The 14,881-nt window shown below is 49.8% G+C and overlaps 2 protein-coding genes across 4 annotated transcripts in view; one reads left to right on the forward strand and one right to left on the reverse strand.

The window, feature by feature from the left end:
* ITGA7 (integrin subunit alpha 7) overlaps positions 1–14,881 on the reverse strand; it is a 270,988-nt gene that overhangs the window by 232,208 nt on the left and 23,899 nt on the right. The gene's annotated exons all lie outside the window — the stretch shown is intronic.
* Positions 5,662–6,435, forward strand: LOC309546717 (uncharacterized protein; the record flags this gene model as incomplete). The annotated part of the gene is made up of 1 exon (XM_082246421.1): positions 5,662–6,435. The coding sequence occupies one exon, from the start codon at positions 5,662–5,664 to the stop codon at positions 6,433–6,435; it is 774 nt and encodes a 257-aa protein (XP_082102547.1).

Below are 14,881 nucleotides of genomic sequence, written 5' to 3' on the forward strand. Positions count from 1 at the left end.
CTCCCATTGCTGAGCCTTTAAAGGCCGGTTAGTTAGGTGGGTTCTGGCTTATCTGGTCCCGCATCCTCTTTCTTTAATGTGTGGTTATACTTTTAAGGGGATTTTATCCCACCCCAAGTCCCCTGCCCTATAAGAACATGAAGCTGTCATTTGCCACCTGCTGGTTAAATGTGGTATGAAAAAAGCAACTATGCACAAAAAAAGTGCTCTATGAGCACCACTACACGTCAATAGACTTTTGTCAACCCAATAATGAAAACAACAACATGAGCGCCCCAAAGTTGCTTACAAGCCAGTTGGAGTGAGAAATGGAATTTGAGTGTAAAATATGGCTAATACTAGCTATTCTTAAAAATGTTCTCATTCCAACCCCCGCCACCCATCCTGTATAAAAAAATAAATAAAATCTGTGTGCTTACCTATTTTTATTCTGCTCCAGTCTGCTAATGTGATCCTACAGCTCTGGCACCCTTGTGTCAGTGAGCAGCTGCTGCAGGGGAGAGGAGGGAGCGCCTATAATGTCTGGGCAAAGGGAGCCAAGAATTCACAGCTTTTGTTGAGCGCTCCCTTGCTCCCTTACACAGGAAAGCCGAAGCTGCTGAGTCATGTGAACAGACTGGACCAGATGAAAAAAAGGTAAGTATGCAGATCTTTTTTTATAAAGGGCATGCAGGATAGGCATGGGGGGGGGGGGGGGATGTTTTGAAGAATAGGCTTCACAACCACATTATATTCTCTTAAACCCTAAAGCAAAGCTCAACTTTAACTTTCCTCATTCCTCCCCATCCCTCTTAACCACTTGCCGACTGCTGCACGACTATTTACGTCGGCAGTCCAGTCAGCCCCTCACAGGCAGAGCGACGTAGGGATACGTCGCTAGCCTGTAAGGGTGTGGGGAGCGAGTGCGCGCCGCCGGAGGCGCGCTCCCGCTCGGTCACAGACCCCCCCGCGCGTGTGCCTGGTGGACCCGATGTCCGCCGGGCACTCGCGATCGTCCGTGACAGCGGGAGAAAGGCAGGCGGCTAGTGTAAACAAAGCCGCCTGTCAGTTCTCCCTGTGTAAGAATGGTGATCAAACGGTTCTACTATGTAGGACCGTTGATCACTGTTCTTAAACACACAGCCACAGCCAATCACAGTTAGAAGCACGCCCCTAGGATACACTTAACCCCTCCCTCTCCAATACAGTTAACTCCTTCACTGCCAGTGTCCTTTTTACAGTAACAGTGCATATGTATAGCACTGATTACTGTAGTAATGTCACTGGTAACCCCAAAAGTGTAAAAAATGTCAGTCAAGGGTCCGATCCGTCCGCCGCAATGTCGCAGTCCCGCAAAAAAAAATTGCAGATCGCTGCCATTACGCGTTAAAAAAAAAAACAACAAAAATGACAAAAATCTTTCCCTTTGTTAGTAAACGCAATATCTTTTGCGCAAACCAATCAAAATACGCTTTTTGCGATTTTTTTTTTACCAAACATATGGTAAAAAAAAAATTGGCCTAAAATGTTAAAAAATTTTGATTTTTACATTTTTTTGGGGGGGAATTTCATATAAAAAAAATGTGAAAAATATTGTTATTTTTGCAAAATTTACGCTCTTTTTTTGTTTATAGTGCATGAGCAAAAAATCGCACAGGTGATCAAATACCACCAAAAGAAAGCTCTGTTTGTGGGAAAAAAAGGGCGCCAAATTAGTTTAGGTACAGCGTCGCACGACCGCGCAATTGTCCGTTAAAGTCACGCAGTGCCGAATCGCAAAATAGGCCCTGGTCAGGAAGGGGGTAAAATCTTCCGGGGCTTAAGTGGTTAAAGAACTGGGTGTTGTTCCCTTTTAAACCAAAAATATGTACTACCATTTTTGTGCTGCTCTGCACTTCCTGCTCTCTGGCCTAGGCCAAACTGCCTCCTGGGATCCCTCAAGATTCCTTGCAGAGTGCAACTACGCTGCAAAATCTTGGGCATGCACAGATGTACAACAGGTCTTTGGGACATTGCAGGAACCTGTGGCACATTTACGCACTTGCAGAGCATATGTGCTCATGCGCACAGAAGCTGCAAAAGCCGCGCACACGGTTCGCGCATGCATGGGAAAGCTATACAAGTCCTAAAGACCTGGCAGAGACCTGCTACGCATCTGCACGCTGGCAAGATAATTAAGGATAGCTGTGCCAAAGAGGAGAAGCGGGATAATAATATTCCTGGGTCAAGTTTAACTTTAAAATTTCCTTGAACAGGAGTTCATGTGATGTGCCATACACAGCTTTTATACCTGGACTTAGATGTCAGCTCTGCATATTACTAATATAAGAAACTAGAAAGGGGGGAAGCCTGGAGATGGATGCACAGCAGTAAGCGGAAGGCTGGACATGACTGGGGTTTGCAGGGAAGGTTGCTACCCAGTGGGGGTTAACTTTTTTAAGGAAGAATTAAAGCAGGTGATTGGTTTTTGGGAAGGTGGGGCAGGGTGGGGCAAGGTGGGGTTAGCAGGGGCTAGTTTAGGGTGGGACCAGGGGTCCGGTCAGTTGGAGACCAGACAGCAATAGGAGAACTTCTGTACCCCCCCCTTGTCTATCGGTATGGCAGATTTGGACTCTATGCTGGCCCAGTTACGCAGTGCGGCCATGGCGAATGGTCCGCAATGGCTTCAGGCCAATATGGATGGCTTACTACAGGGGTCGGGGCAGGTACCAGCTTCGCCTGTCCCAACTTTATCACGGCCTAGGAGGTCAAGGCCTCCTGAGCGCCTCAGCCCAGAAACGACCCCTAGGGTCCGCCGTCGCTTAGGGAGCCCCCCTAGGGACCCTTCGACCTCGGCTGTCAGTGGGAAGCCTCCTACAGGTACAGCGGGGGTCGGGAGGAATCCTCGACACAGACGGGGCCCTGGCAAAGTGAGCGCAGCCCCCTCCAGCTCCGTTGCCCCCTCACCTGCAGCTCTGGAACATCCGACTGGCTCCCCGGGTCCCTCCGGTGGCGGCGCGGTCCGGCGTGGGAGTGAAGTGCGGGGTCCGGGTGCGGGCCTACTTCCGGGTACGGCCGCGGCCTCTCGTGGAAGAAGTCGAGGCTCCAGGAGGGTCCCCTGCGTCCCATCGGTGGTTCCGGACCGGATCTCGGCGCCCGCCGCTGTCCCATTGCGGCGGGGCGTTCGGCGGGAAGAAGAGGAGGCGGGAATGAGTGGCGGTGCTCGGCCGGAGGCGCCCGTCTATGACGTCACGGGCATGCGACCTTCGGATGGAAGCCTGCTGAGGACAAGTGCTACAGCGTCGCAGGGCAGTGACGTCACCGTCCAGCGCCAGACCTACGGAGGCCGCTCTGTTCCCTGCAGAGTGGCAGCTCCCAGCGATGGAATCTTCAGCCTGTCCGGCTGCAGCGGTGGCTCTTCAGGAACTGGCCAGGTGTCCCACTCGGCGGAGGTGGAAGAGCGCTCTGAAGGGGAACTGTCGGCATCGGATGAAGAGGATGCTCTGGATGTCGGGTCGGCTCCTCATTCGGGACACGGACGGACGGCTGAGCGGAGGCTTTCACCGGGTCAGCCAGGTAAGTCAGTGTCCTTTGCCTCTCCTTCCCTTCTGTTTTCTGCTCCTTCTGTACCTGCCTCTCCTCCTGTCGGGTCTTCTGTGGTATTTTCCTCTGGTGTGTCTGCTCTGCCTGCTGTCCAGGCTCCCTCTACGCTGTCTGCACTGCTTAGTTCGTCTTCTCTCCCAGCAAGGGGGCCCTCTTCGCCTGTTATTGGCGCGGGGGTCCTAGGTAGTGGTGGGGGGACGCATGTTTCAGGGGGTCCGGGTGCACAGGCAGTCCCGGACGGCATAGGGGGAGTGTCTTTGCTGCATACTCTTTTGTCCGGGTTTAAGGATTTGTTGTCCAGGTGCGAGCCGGCTTTAGCGGCTGCACCCGCGGGGGCGCCGATACATGCGTGGGCTGCTGCAACAGGGGGGGTTACAGAATCAGTGGGGTCGGCAGCGGGATGTTCTTCTGTTTCACGGCCGCTGGCGGAATCCACTGGATCAAAAGAGGTGAGTTCGGTGACGCCGGTACCAGCTCCTGCGGTCCAGGTCTCAGGTGGGTTGGCTGATGCAGTGGAGGTAAGTTCTGGGGTGCCGTCGTCTTCTCCTGGGGTGACGCCGGTGACAAAAGGGTCGGGTTCAGCAGATGGGGACAAGGAGATTGTGCGCATGGCGGATTCTGCGAAGTGCGAAGTTTATGTCTGCTTCGAGGGACCTCTGGGTGCTCATTTGAAAACGGAAGTGAGGGAAAAAATTTGGCGGGGTGAGTATGTTGAGATTTTTTCTCTGCTACCGTTGGAAAAATTCAACTTGGACAGGGTCAAGCCTGATGAATCTAAAAAGGAAGAGGAAGAAAAGCGCCGATATCGTTTGATTCCGCGCTCATTTACCAACTGGTTGCAGGCTTTCACAATTCTGGCCAGTGTAATAGGGGAAAAACATTCTGATCAGTGTTCCCCCCTATTTTGTTATTTGGATTCCATTGGGGAAGCTTATCGGGTCTACGGTGGTACGGCCTGGTTGCGATACGACGAACATTTTCGTCAACGCAAGGCTGTCAGACCATCTTTGCGCTGGGATCATAAGGACATCAGTCTTTGGATGCGCCTCATGACCCAGGCTAGATCTACCGGTCACCCCTTTCAGGGTGGGGTCGGGGGGGCGGCTTCCTCGCCTTCTCCGGCCGCAAAACGTAAAGGCTTATGTTGGCAGTTTAACGAGGCCACTTGCAAGTTTGGAACCTCCTGTCGCTTCAAGCACGAGTGTTCCAACTGCGGCGGAAATCACTCGTCGGCACGATGCTTTAAGCAGGGGGGAGCAAAACATGCCGACGCTGGTAAGAGGGCGGACGCCGGTGAAAGTGGAAAGGTTGGCCAGGTTCCTAAGTAGGTACCCTGATCGGGAAGCTGCCGCTCTTTTGCTGGGGGGGTTTTCGCAAGGCTTTCGCATTCCTTGTTCTTTGTCGGTGGTTCCTCCTCCCGGGGGCAATTTGAGTTCCGCTAGGGCGCATTCGTCGGTGGTCTCGGCGAAGCTCTTGAAGGAAGTGAGGTTGGGCAGAATGGCGGGCCCTTTCTCATCTCCGCCTTTGCCGAATCTGGTACTCTCTCCTCTGGGTGTGGTTCCAAAAAAGGAACCTAATAAGTTTCGACTCATTCACCACCTGTCTTACCCCCCGGGGGGTTCGGTGAATGACGCTATAGCGGACGACTTATGCTCGGTTTCATACGTTTCGTTCGATAAAGCGGTGGCCTGGGTGCGTCGTTTTGGGCGGGGGGCCCTTATGGCGAAAACTGACATTGAAGCTGCGTTTAGGTTGTTGCCGGTGCACGCGGACAGCCTGCATCTTTTGGGTTGTGAATGGCAGGGTGGAATTTTCGTTGACCAGTGTTTGCCTATGGGCTGCGCCATTTCTTGTTCGCTGTTTGAAACATTCAGTTCTTTTTTGGAATGGGTTGTTAGGGATGTTTCTGGGTTGTCTTCCATAATTCATTATTTAGATGATTTTCTGGTGATAGGTCCTCCGGGGGATGTGCTGTGTGCGACGCTCTTGGCTACGGTCCAACAGCTGTTTGATTATTTTGGAGTCCCATTAGCCCCTGACAAGACTGAGGGGCCGTGCACGGAACTGCGATTTCTGGGCATTGTCATTGATACGATGGCAATGGAATGCAGGCTTCCGGTTGACAAGCTAATGGACCTACGCAGAGTTATTGCAGGGTCCTTGGACACGCGAAAAATTCAGCTGCGTGCCCTGCAGTCTCTGCTGGGAAAATTGAATTTTGCCTGCCGCATCATGCCCATGGGGCGGGTGTTTTGCAGGAGGTTGGCGGCTGCCACGGCGGGAGTCAGGGCGCCGCATCATTACATTCGCCTATCTACAGAGCATCGGGATGACTTGCGGGTTTGGGATTTGTTCTTGAGCTCCTTTAACGGCCGTTCGGTTTGGTTGGAAGCTCCGGTGTCGAACTTTGACCTGGAGCTGTTTACTGACGCGGCAGGCTCGGGGGGTTTTGCGGCCTATTTCCAGGGGCAATGGTGTGCGGGGGACTGGCCGGCCTCCTGGCGGAATTCTGGCTTCATTCGTAACTTGGTTCTGTTGGAATTATTTCCCATTGTGTTGGCCGTAGAGTTATGGGGTCTGGATTTCACAAATAAGAGGGTCCGTTTTCATTGCGATAACCTGGGGGTAGTTCAGTCCATCAACAGCATTACTGCTTCTTCTCCACCGGTTATTAGGTTGCTTCGCCACCTGGTGCTCAAATGTTTGCTCCTGAATTCTTTTTTCTATGCTGTGCATGTTCCGGGTGTTGACAATTCGGTGGCTGATGCTCTTTCTCGCTTCCAGTGGGACAGGTTTCGGAGGTTGGCACCGGATGCGGATCAGCAAGGCCTGATGTGTCCCGGGGAGCTGTGGAACATCGTCTCGCCGCAGTAATGGAATTGGTTCGGGCGTCGGTTTGTCCTTCCACTTGGACGGCCTACGAACGGGTGTGGGCGACGTGGCATCAGATGGTGAGTGAGGTGGGGGGTCTTTCTGGTGATCGGGAATGGTTGTTCCTGCTCTTATATTTTGTGAGCCTGAATTTTGAACAGCGTGTGTCTATTTCTACGTTACGCCGCAAAATGGCGGCCTTAGCCTTCTACTTTCAGTTGTGGGGGGTTGCTGATGTAACCAAACATTTCCTTGTTCAAAAGGCCTTGAAGGGTTATGCGAGGGGTACTCGTTCGATTGATTCCAGGCGCCCGATTTCCTTTGATGTGTTGTCCCGGTTGGTGGACTGCTTGCCGGGAGTGTGTTCTGCGGACCAGGAGGTGGAACTCTTCAGGACGGCGTTTATCTTGGCGTTCTTTGGAGCTTTTCGGATTAGCGAATTGGTGAGTATTTCCAGGCGGGGGAATGGGGGATTGCAGTTGGGGGATGTTTGCTTGCATCCGGACAAGCTTCTAATCCGGATAAAAAGGTCAAAAACGGACCAGCTGGGCCGAGGGGCTTGTGTTGAGCTAGGGGTGGTTCCTGGGTCCTCGCTTTGCCCCGTGGCTGCGGTGCGGCATTGGTTACAGGTGCGCTCCGCTCAACAGGGTCCTCTGTTTTTACGGGCTGATGGCACGGCCCTCTCACGTTTTCAATTTACGGCTGTCCTCCGGAAGTGCTTGGGGGCAGCCGGTTTTCAGGGGACGGATTTCTCCTCTCACTCTTTCCGCATTGGAGCCGCCACGGAAGCGGCTCGGTGGGGCCTTGGGGATCAGGCCCTTCGGAAAATTGGGCGTTGGGAGTCCAGGCGATTTCGCTCGTATGTCCGTCCGCATCTGTTGTGATGCGGCAGAGGGGATCTGTTCTGTTCTGGTCGGGGCCCAGGGGAGGTCATTTAGTGAATGTTCGTTACGTGTATGCTGGTGTTTTTTCTTTGTTTTTTCTCTGTGGGTTTTTGTGTGTGTACTCAGGACGTATGTTGGTATGTACCCCTCCTTATGTTTTACAGGAGCCACGGAAGTCTTGGTCTGGATATTAGGACATTCTTATGTGGTCTGGGGTGCTCGGAGGGCAGCGGTTAGGCCAGAGGGGCGCCAATTGGGTTTCAGCAGGGAGGAGGTAAAGGTTAGATGGATTGGGGTCTCAGGCATGCTGTGGTCCCGTGTCCTCCCTGAAGTCCATCGTTGCGCCCGTCTTGAGCGGCCGCCCCAAAATACTTTTGTTGCATGCGGGCGGCAATGATCTGGGCCTCCGTTCCTCCAGGGAGCTGATTAGGGATGTCAAACTGGACTTCCTGAGGCTGCGGACGCTTTTTCCGCGGACTGTGGTGGTGTGGTCGGACATTGTCTCCCGCACTTCTTGGCGCCTGGCTCGTTCGGTGACTAGCCTGAACAAAGCCAGGATTAAGGTGAATAAGGCGGTGGCCAAGTTTGTTGTGCGTAACGGGGGACTGGCGGTCCGGCATCTTGAGCTGGAGCAGGACCCGGCCCTTTATCTTAGGGGTGACGGGGTTCATTTGAACGCGGTGGGCATCGACCTGTGGACTTTAGGTCTGCAGGAAGGTATTCAGAGGGCGCTGTGGGTTTGGAGGGCTACACGGCCATAAGGGGTCATGCCCGTGTGCTGTGGCTGGGGTTTTAGGGTCTTGGAGGGCTGTGACTACTTGGAAAGGGAATATGGAGGGGTAGGGCCCATCTTAGGTATGGGTGGACCTACCCCTGGCAACGTCAGTAGGCGGTATCAAGGGATCCCAATGGTTCATAGTCCTTGAGCTGGTGCAGTGGCGGCTGAGGGCCTGGAGGTCTATTGGGGTCAGGGATACAGCCAGGGGGGAAGTCAAGTTGCCTTCCAAGATCCTAAATGGTCATTCGCTTTTAAATTTTGGTATTGGATTGTTTTTGTTGAATAATGGTAATTCTTTGCTAGCTAGTGTTTTACTAGTTAGTTCTAATAAAGTTGGCTGCTATGGCCTTTTAAACCCAAAACAAATGATTGTAGTGTCCTTCTTTCTTTAGACAAGTAAAAGGGGAGTCTGTTGGTAGGTTTGGGTTGTATGGGGCAAGGAGCAGCCGTAGCGTCGGCAATACCACAGTCAAGTGAAACTAGCAAGAAAAGAAAAACACAGAATGAAAGCACACATTTCCTTCACATGTTGGGCGTCAAACAGAAAGGGGGATGCGTCTAATCTGAAAAACAGCCGGTGTTTGGCAGTCAGGGGCCTTATCAAGCTCGGCGTTTAATGAGCTGCAGCTTATGGTGCACAATAAATACGGCTCCATTAGCCATGACACAGACAGTGCGGTGGCATACTCAGCCTAATTAACTGAAGATTTGTTATTCTTAGGCCTAATTACATCTCCATATTTTCCATGTAAATAAAAATCCTTATGTGTTTTGCATGCATTTTACGTGCAGAATAATTCATCCCTATATAAAGGCAATTCTTGAAACTGTACTCAAGGTACTAGCAGCATTTTTCAAAAATACACCTAGATGAAAATGGTGGCAAATACAATATGTGTTTACCATAGCTACCAACTGTCACTGATTTCAAGGGACTGCCCCTGATTCGGAACAAAGTCCCTCTGTCCCTCTTTCCTCCTTATTTGTCCCTCATTTTGGTCTGATCTGTAGAGTTGTATATAAAAGGCACTTTTTATCTTTCAAAAAGTGTTTCCCAATGCTTAATCTTTTATCCAGATTCTAAATTTCTGCATTTGTAAACCTCAAAAGTCAGTAAAAAGGAATAGTAGTGATAAACCAAAGCAATTGTGGAATTAACTCGTTTTTGTCCTATGCCTACATACTTTTCCTAATAGGTGTCCCCCGGTCCCTTCTCAAAAAGTTGGGAGGTCTGATTTACTAGAGTCATGCAGTGAATAAGGCTGAGCAGGGAGGTCATTGGAAAAGTTGTACATGTCATTTCAGGTACATTGTCCCAACTCTCCCTTATTTGGGAGGACTCTCACATGATCAATATGATTGCCTCTCACAGTGGTCACATGATACAGAGCCCACCCTGCCAGTTCCTATCCAAACAGTGACTGCAGCTGATTGGCTGCAGTCACTGTTCTGCTAACTTTTCTCCCCTCTGGCTCCTTTTCATGCTGAACTAATCAAAAAAACCACAGCTGATCACAGCTGGCTTTGTCAGTCAAATGGCTTTGTGGGCCATTGAGAAGGTGATTGGCTACACCTGATTGAGTTTACAAGTCATTTTTTGGAGGGGAGTGATCCCTTTTCCAACTCAGTGATTCTGTTTTTCATTTTTTTCTGACATGTTGGTGTTATATGTTTCACTTGGATGTTATAAGTTGCACAGCTGGATAAAACAAACACCGTGTCTGTCTTCCTTTTTGGCTGCAAAGCAACAACATGCAATAGTTTTAAAGGGGGGTGATTCTTTTCTATACCCACTGTATACATACATATGTAGCACTGCCCCCTAGAGGACTGCTGAGAATTACACTTTCAGGATTCCCCTGGGTTACCCTTAGCAACTGATAGAAGATAATTAGCATTGAAAGTCTGTGGCTCAGTCAATATTCAATCCAGGGGATGTTGGGTTTTGTGTTTTTATTTGGAACTGGGATAGGAGCTATGAACTATGCACAATCTTGAGGACAACTAGCTGTAGTGTGCGGCAAGGCCGCTGCTTCACCTTGCCACTGAAGTGAAGATAGATAATGTGTTCCTGCTTGAATTACTCTTCAGGGTTCTAACTTGGCACCCCTTTTCTCACTTGCTGTGTGTGCTGACACCCGTCCACTGACTCTCCATTGGAGTGGTCCCCTTCCTGGGCAGCTTCCCGATACTCACGGACACTGTTTTTCCCAAGGTTGCTCTGCCTCCAACTCCACCAGTCAGCTTTCCTGGACCTCCTGGCTCAGCTCCACACTCTTGGCTCACAAGGCCGACAGCCTGTGATCACCATCCACAGCAGCAGAAGGAGAGACAAAATCTCACCCTCCTTCTGGGACCTGGCTTCCCACCCAAAGACACCCTGTCACATGTGCCCTTGGCTTTTATAACATATCCCAGGATCCCATATGCACCACTGCTTGTGCCAACCCACTGGGATAGTTACAAAAGCCTGTGTGTCACTGGCTGGGTTTCCTCCACTGTCCAACAGGCTCCCCTATTGGATACAGTGGGGACACTCCCTCAGCCCAGATAAATCACACATGGACACATGCAACAGGCATAACCAGGGCAGCCATCAGGGGGGGACAGCCCATACATATGTAAGGGGCCCAGGCGTTCCGAGGGGCCCGGCCGCCCAGGCCCCAACCAAGGGGACAGAGTAGTTGCAGCTGCAGTAACTAGCAATTGCTAAAGCATAGCGGCTGCAGAGTAAGCCGATGCAGCTGAAGGGATGTCTCTTTGCTGGATTGCGTTGTCTCTTTGCTGAAAATATGAGGCTGTCTCTTTGCTGGATTGGGATATCTCTTTGTTGAATATATGAAGCCGTCTCTTTACTTGATTGGGATGTCTCTTTGCTGAATATATGGGGATGTATCTTTGATGGATTGGATTCATTTTCATTTATTAAGTTGTAAGAGTGTTAAAATAGAAGTGGGTGCACTGAAGGACTCGGTGGGATGGCCAGTGGGCGGATTCGGTGGGATGGCCAGAGGGCGGGCCCTACGGAATGGTGGGGCCCAGGCCTTAAGCTGTGTAAGGGGCCCCAAAATTTCTGATGGCTGCCCTGGGCATAACTATTAATCAGGCTCCCCTGATAAGCAGATGGAGACACTAGGCTTTACCTACCTAGCACCTACCTAGGAGGGTGCTACACATATATACAGTATATATATTCAAATGAGAAGGGGAGGGGGAAGAATTATAAATAACTTGTAATTTAGATTGAAGGTCCACTTTGAGTGCTTACTCTTAGGCCCCTTTCACACGGGCTTTCTGATCAGGTCCGCCTGACAGTTTTTCCGGCGGACCTGATCGGATGCTCCATTCACCCCTGTGGAGCAGCGGATGTCATGTGACATGTCCGCTGACACCCGCTGCTATCCGACCCTGGCTGTGAAATACAGACGATTAGAAACCCTAGAGGATCAGATCAGATAGGATCGGATGAAAACGGACAGGCGGTCCGTTTCCATCCCAACTCCCATAGAGGAGAGCAGAGATCTGACGGGTCCATCTCTGCAAAGTAAGCGGAGATGGACCTGTCATCCACCTGCTCAGTAGGGATTGGCGGATCGATCCCCGCTGAGCAAAACGGAGTCCGCCAGGCGGAAAGCCGGTGTGAAAGGACCCTTAAAGCGGAGTTCCACCCAGTGAAGGTTTTTTTTTAATAAAAATACCCCCGGGACAGTCAGGGCTAGTGCATTCCACAATGGCTAGCCTTTGATCTGTCCCGAGTTGCACTTACCTGCAAGAAGAAATACTTACCTTGAAAATGTATTCTCCAGCGCTGCCATCTCAGGTGTGGGCAGCTTGAAGCCAGCGCGATCCTCTTCTGTGTCCTCTTCCGTCTTCTTCGGTCCCACGATGCACTGCACCGGCCCTGCCGTCACTTCCGTTGCCACAACGTCATCCCTGCACAGCTTCTGGGCATGCCCAGAAGCTGTTTAGCAAGGTATGAAGGCGCCTACACCGGAACTGACGTTGGGGCCGGTGCAGGCGCATTGATTCCTGGGAGCGATGACGTTCAGCTCCCAGGAATCATTGCAAAGCCAGGGAGTGACGAATCGCCGTGGCCGCCGAGGGGAGGAAGAGGAAGTAAGGTAAGTATACTATCTTCTAAACAAGGTAAGTAAAAAAAAAAAAATTTGCGATTATCCATTTGTTTTTCAGCTGACCCGGAGCGAGAAGATGGAGGTAAGTCTAATTTTAGGGTGGAACTCCACTTTAAGCTGGCCATACACTAGTAGAGTTTTGTCTAAAAAATGTCATTTTAGGAACGTTCATTTGATTTTCTAATCATTGGTGGGGTCAAATTGATGTTCCTTTTCAACTGCAGTGAAGAGAAAATATGAAGGAACTGGATAGAAAATTTTTCTCAAACCATTGAATTTCTAACAGTGTATGTGGTTTCCTTTGGGAATGTCCTTTCACTCCAAAATCAAATATTAAAAGCATACTGTATGTGTTTTAATGTACTTTTGAACATTTGTTAAGTCATGTACTGATGAGAATTTCCATACGAATGTTTGCACACACGTTCAAATATCTACGCAGTTTCGTCACTGCGACCGCCCCCAGATGACGTCGCAGTGACGAAACGCGTAGATATTTGAACGTGTGTGCAAACATTCGTATGGAAATTCTCATCAGTACATGACTTAACAAATGTTCAAAAGCAATCAGCGTCATACGTTACTTCCGGTTAGGTGGCTCTGGCCGGTGGAACGCGGAAGCACCGCACGGCCGAACGCCAGAGACCCATCTTCAAGCTGACGGTGAACTTCCCAAACAGTGAGTCGCTACTATCTTTTCCCCCCATGACACACTATACTACGCAATGGAAGCTCTCTTGGTTTCTCTCCCACTAGCTCCCTAGATGCACACGCTACGGCATATGCGGAACAAACAGCATTGAGAGATCGTGCAGGCATCAGTGAGAGGGAGAAATAGCTAAAGCAAGGGAACAAGGGAGAGTCTCTTTGGTAAGTGCTTTACCCAGGTATTAGCACTCTCAGCACGCGCAAACAAGCGCTACTCTCATCCACTCCTTTTGAACAAAAATTGATCTTATATCATATCTTATTTAATTAACACTCATCACGGATGTTAGTTTCCTCTGCAATAGGAGGGAGGTCACAATCAAGGTTTTAAATATTGTTTTTGCACATTTGCACTTTGGCACTGGTCACCTAACATATGGTTGTTTTCTCATCTGATGAATGACACATAGATGGTACAATCCAATCGGTAATACAGTACCAATTTTTATGTTTGCATCAAGTTGCACATTTATTTTGTAAAGCACGCAGCACTTCTTATATATCTGCACAATATCTGTTTACAAGCAAGCACTGTGCACTTTCAAGTGGGATCACACACAACGAAGTAATTTGCTGTACAAGGTGGTAGCGCCCCATACCAACACCTCCTGACCCCCCATATAGCCAGCTGAAGGCTCCGTTCGCATCTAGGCATCCTGGATCTCGGGCGGAATTGTCGCCATTCTGCTTGCTATTCCCATCTTTTCCAATGGCACCCCAATCGCGACGTGATATTGCCGCCTAAGGAATTGCTGTAAAATCACGCAAACAAAATCGTGGGGCACTCAAAAAAAGTTCCGGAACGCGATTGGGGGTGCCATTAAAAAATGACGGGGATAGCAAGCGAATCCGGCGATTTGCAATGATTCGGGATTGGAGGCAGAATAGCGGCGATTCCCCCTGCGATCCAGAACGCCAGGATGTGAACAGAGCATTAGGCAGGGTGCACACGGAAAATGAATGCATTGATACATATAGTGGTATAACATACGGTGCATCCTATTATACAGTACTAGTTTCTCTGGCACGCAGGCGTTTCTCACACACTCCGGTTGTCCTCTGCTCGGGATATTTGGAGCAGAGCATTCTGCATGTCATATTTTCATCCTGCTGGGAATAGTAAATGTTTACTGGGAACCAGTATTAGGCCTCAGGGGTAATATCCCATAAAAAGTTCTTCACTGTCTGGGAGAGTCTGTATGAATGATCTTCTGGCATCACACACAAACTGGGAGGAAGGGAGGAGATATGTTTTATTCTAGAAGAGTTATAGATGAGGCATAAAAATCTGCTGGATTCAATGACTTGTGTATGCTGCATTTTTGTTATTGTAATTACCAGATGCATGCAACAGACATGTACACTTAGGGTGACCATACACACTACAATCTGATTGTACAATTTCCTTTACATTTATCAAAACTGTAATATGAGGACAAACCCATACATTCCAATCTGTTCTATCCAACTACACAGGCCCTTGCGTTACATTGTTTTGGGTAGCTCTAAAGCATGGGTGTCCAACCTTTTGGCTTCTCTGGGCCACATTGAGTGTAGAGAAATTTTCTTGGGCCGCATATTACTGTAATTATATACTATAGTTAAGGTATATAAGTAATAAAATGCCACCGCGCCCTTCCTGCGCCGCCGAGCGCCCCGCACTAATTTAACACAACTAGAGGATGATCAAATAAAATGGAATTAGTATACAGAGGTTTACTTCTTCTGAGCGATAATAAAGGAACACTCTAACCACCATGACCACTTCAGTGATTTTGTCAGGGGGCAGTGGGCCGCATTGCCTGAGGTTCCGGGCCGCATGCGGCCCTCGGGCCGCAGGTTGGACATACCTGCTCTAAAGTATACTCTCACCGGCCACTTTATTAGGTACACCTGTAAACAAACAAAATTGTTTGGTAACACAAATTGCTAATTAGCCAATCACA

Source organism: Pelophylax lessonae, assembly GCF_965119305.1.
Source record: "Pelophylax lessonae genome assembly, chromosome: 2".
Lineage (NCBI taxonomy): Eukaryota > Metazoa > Chordata > Amphibia > Anura > Ranidae > Pelophylax > Pelophylax lessonae.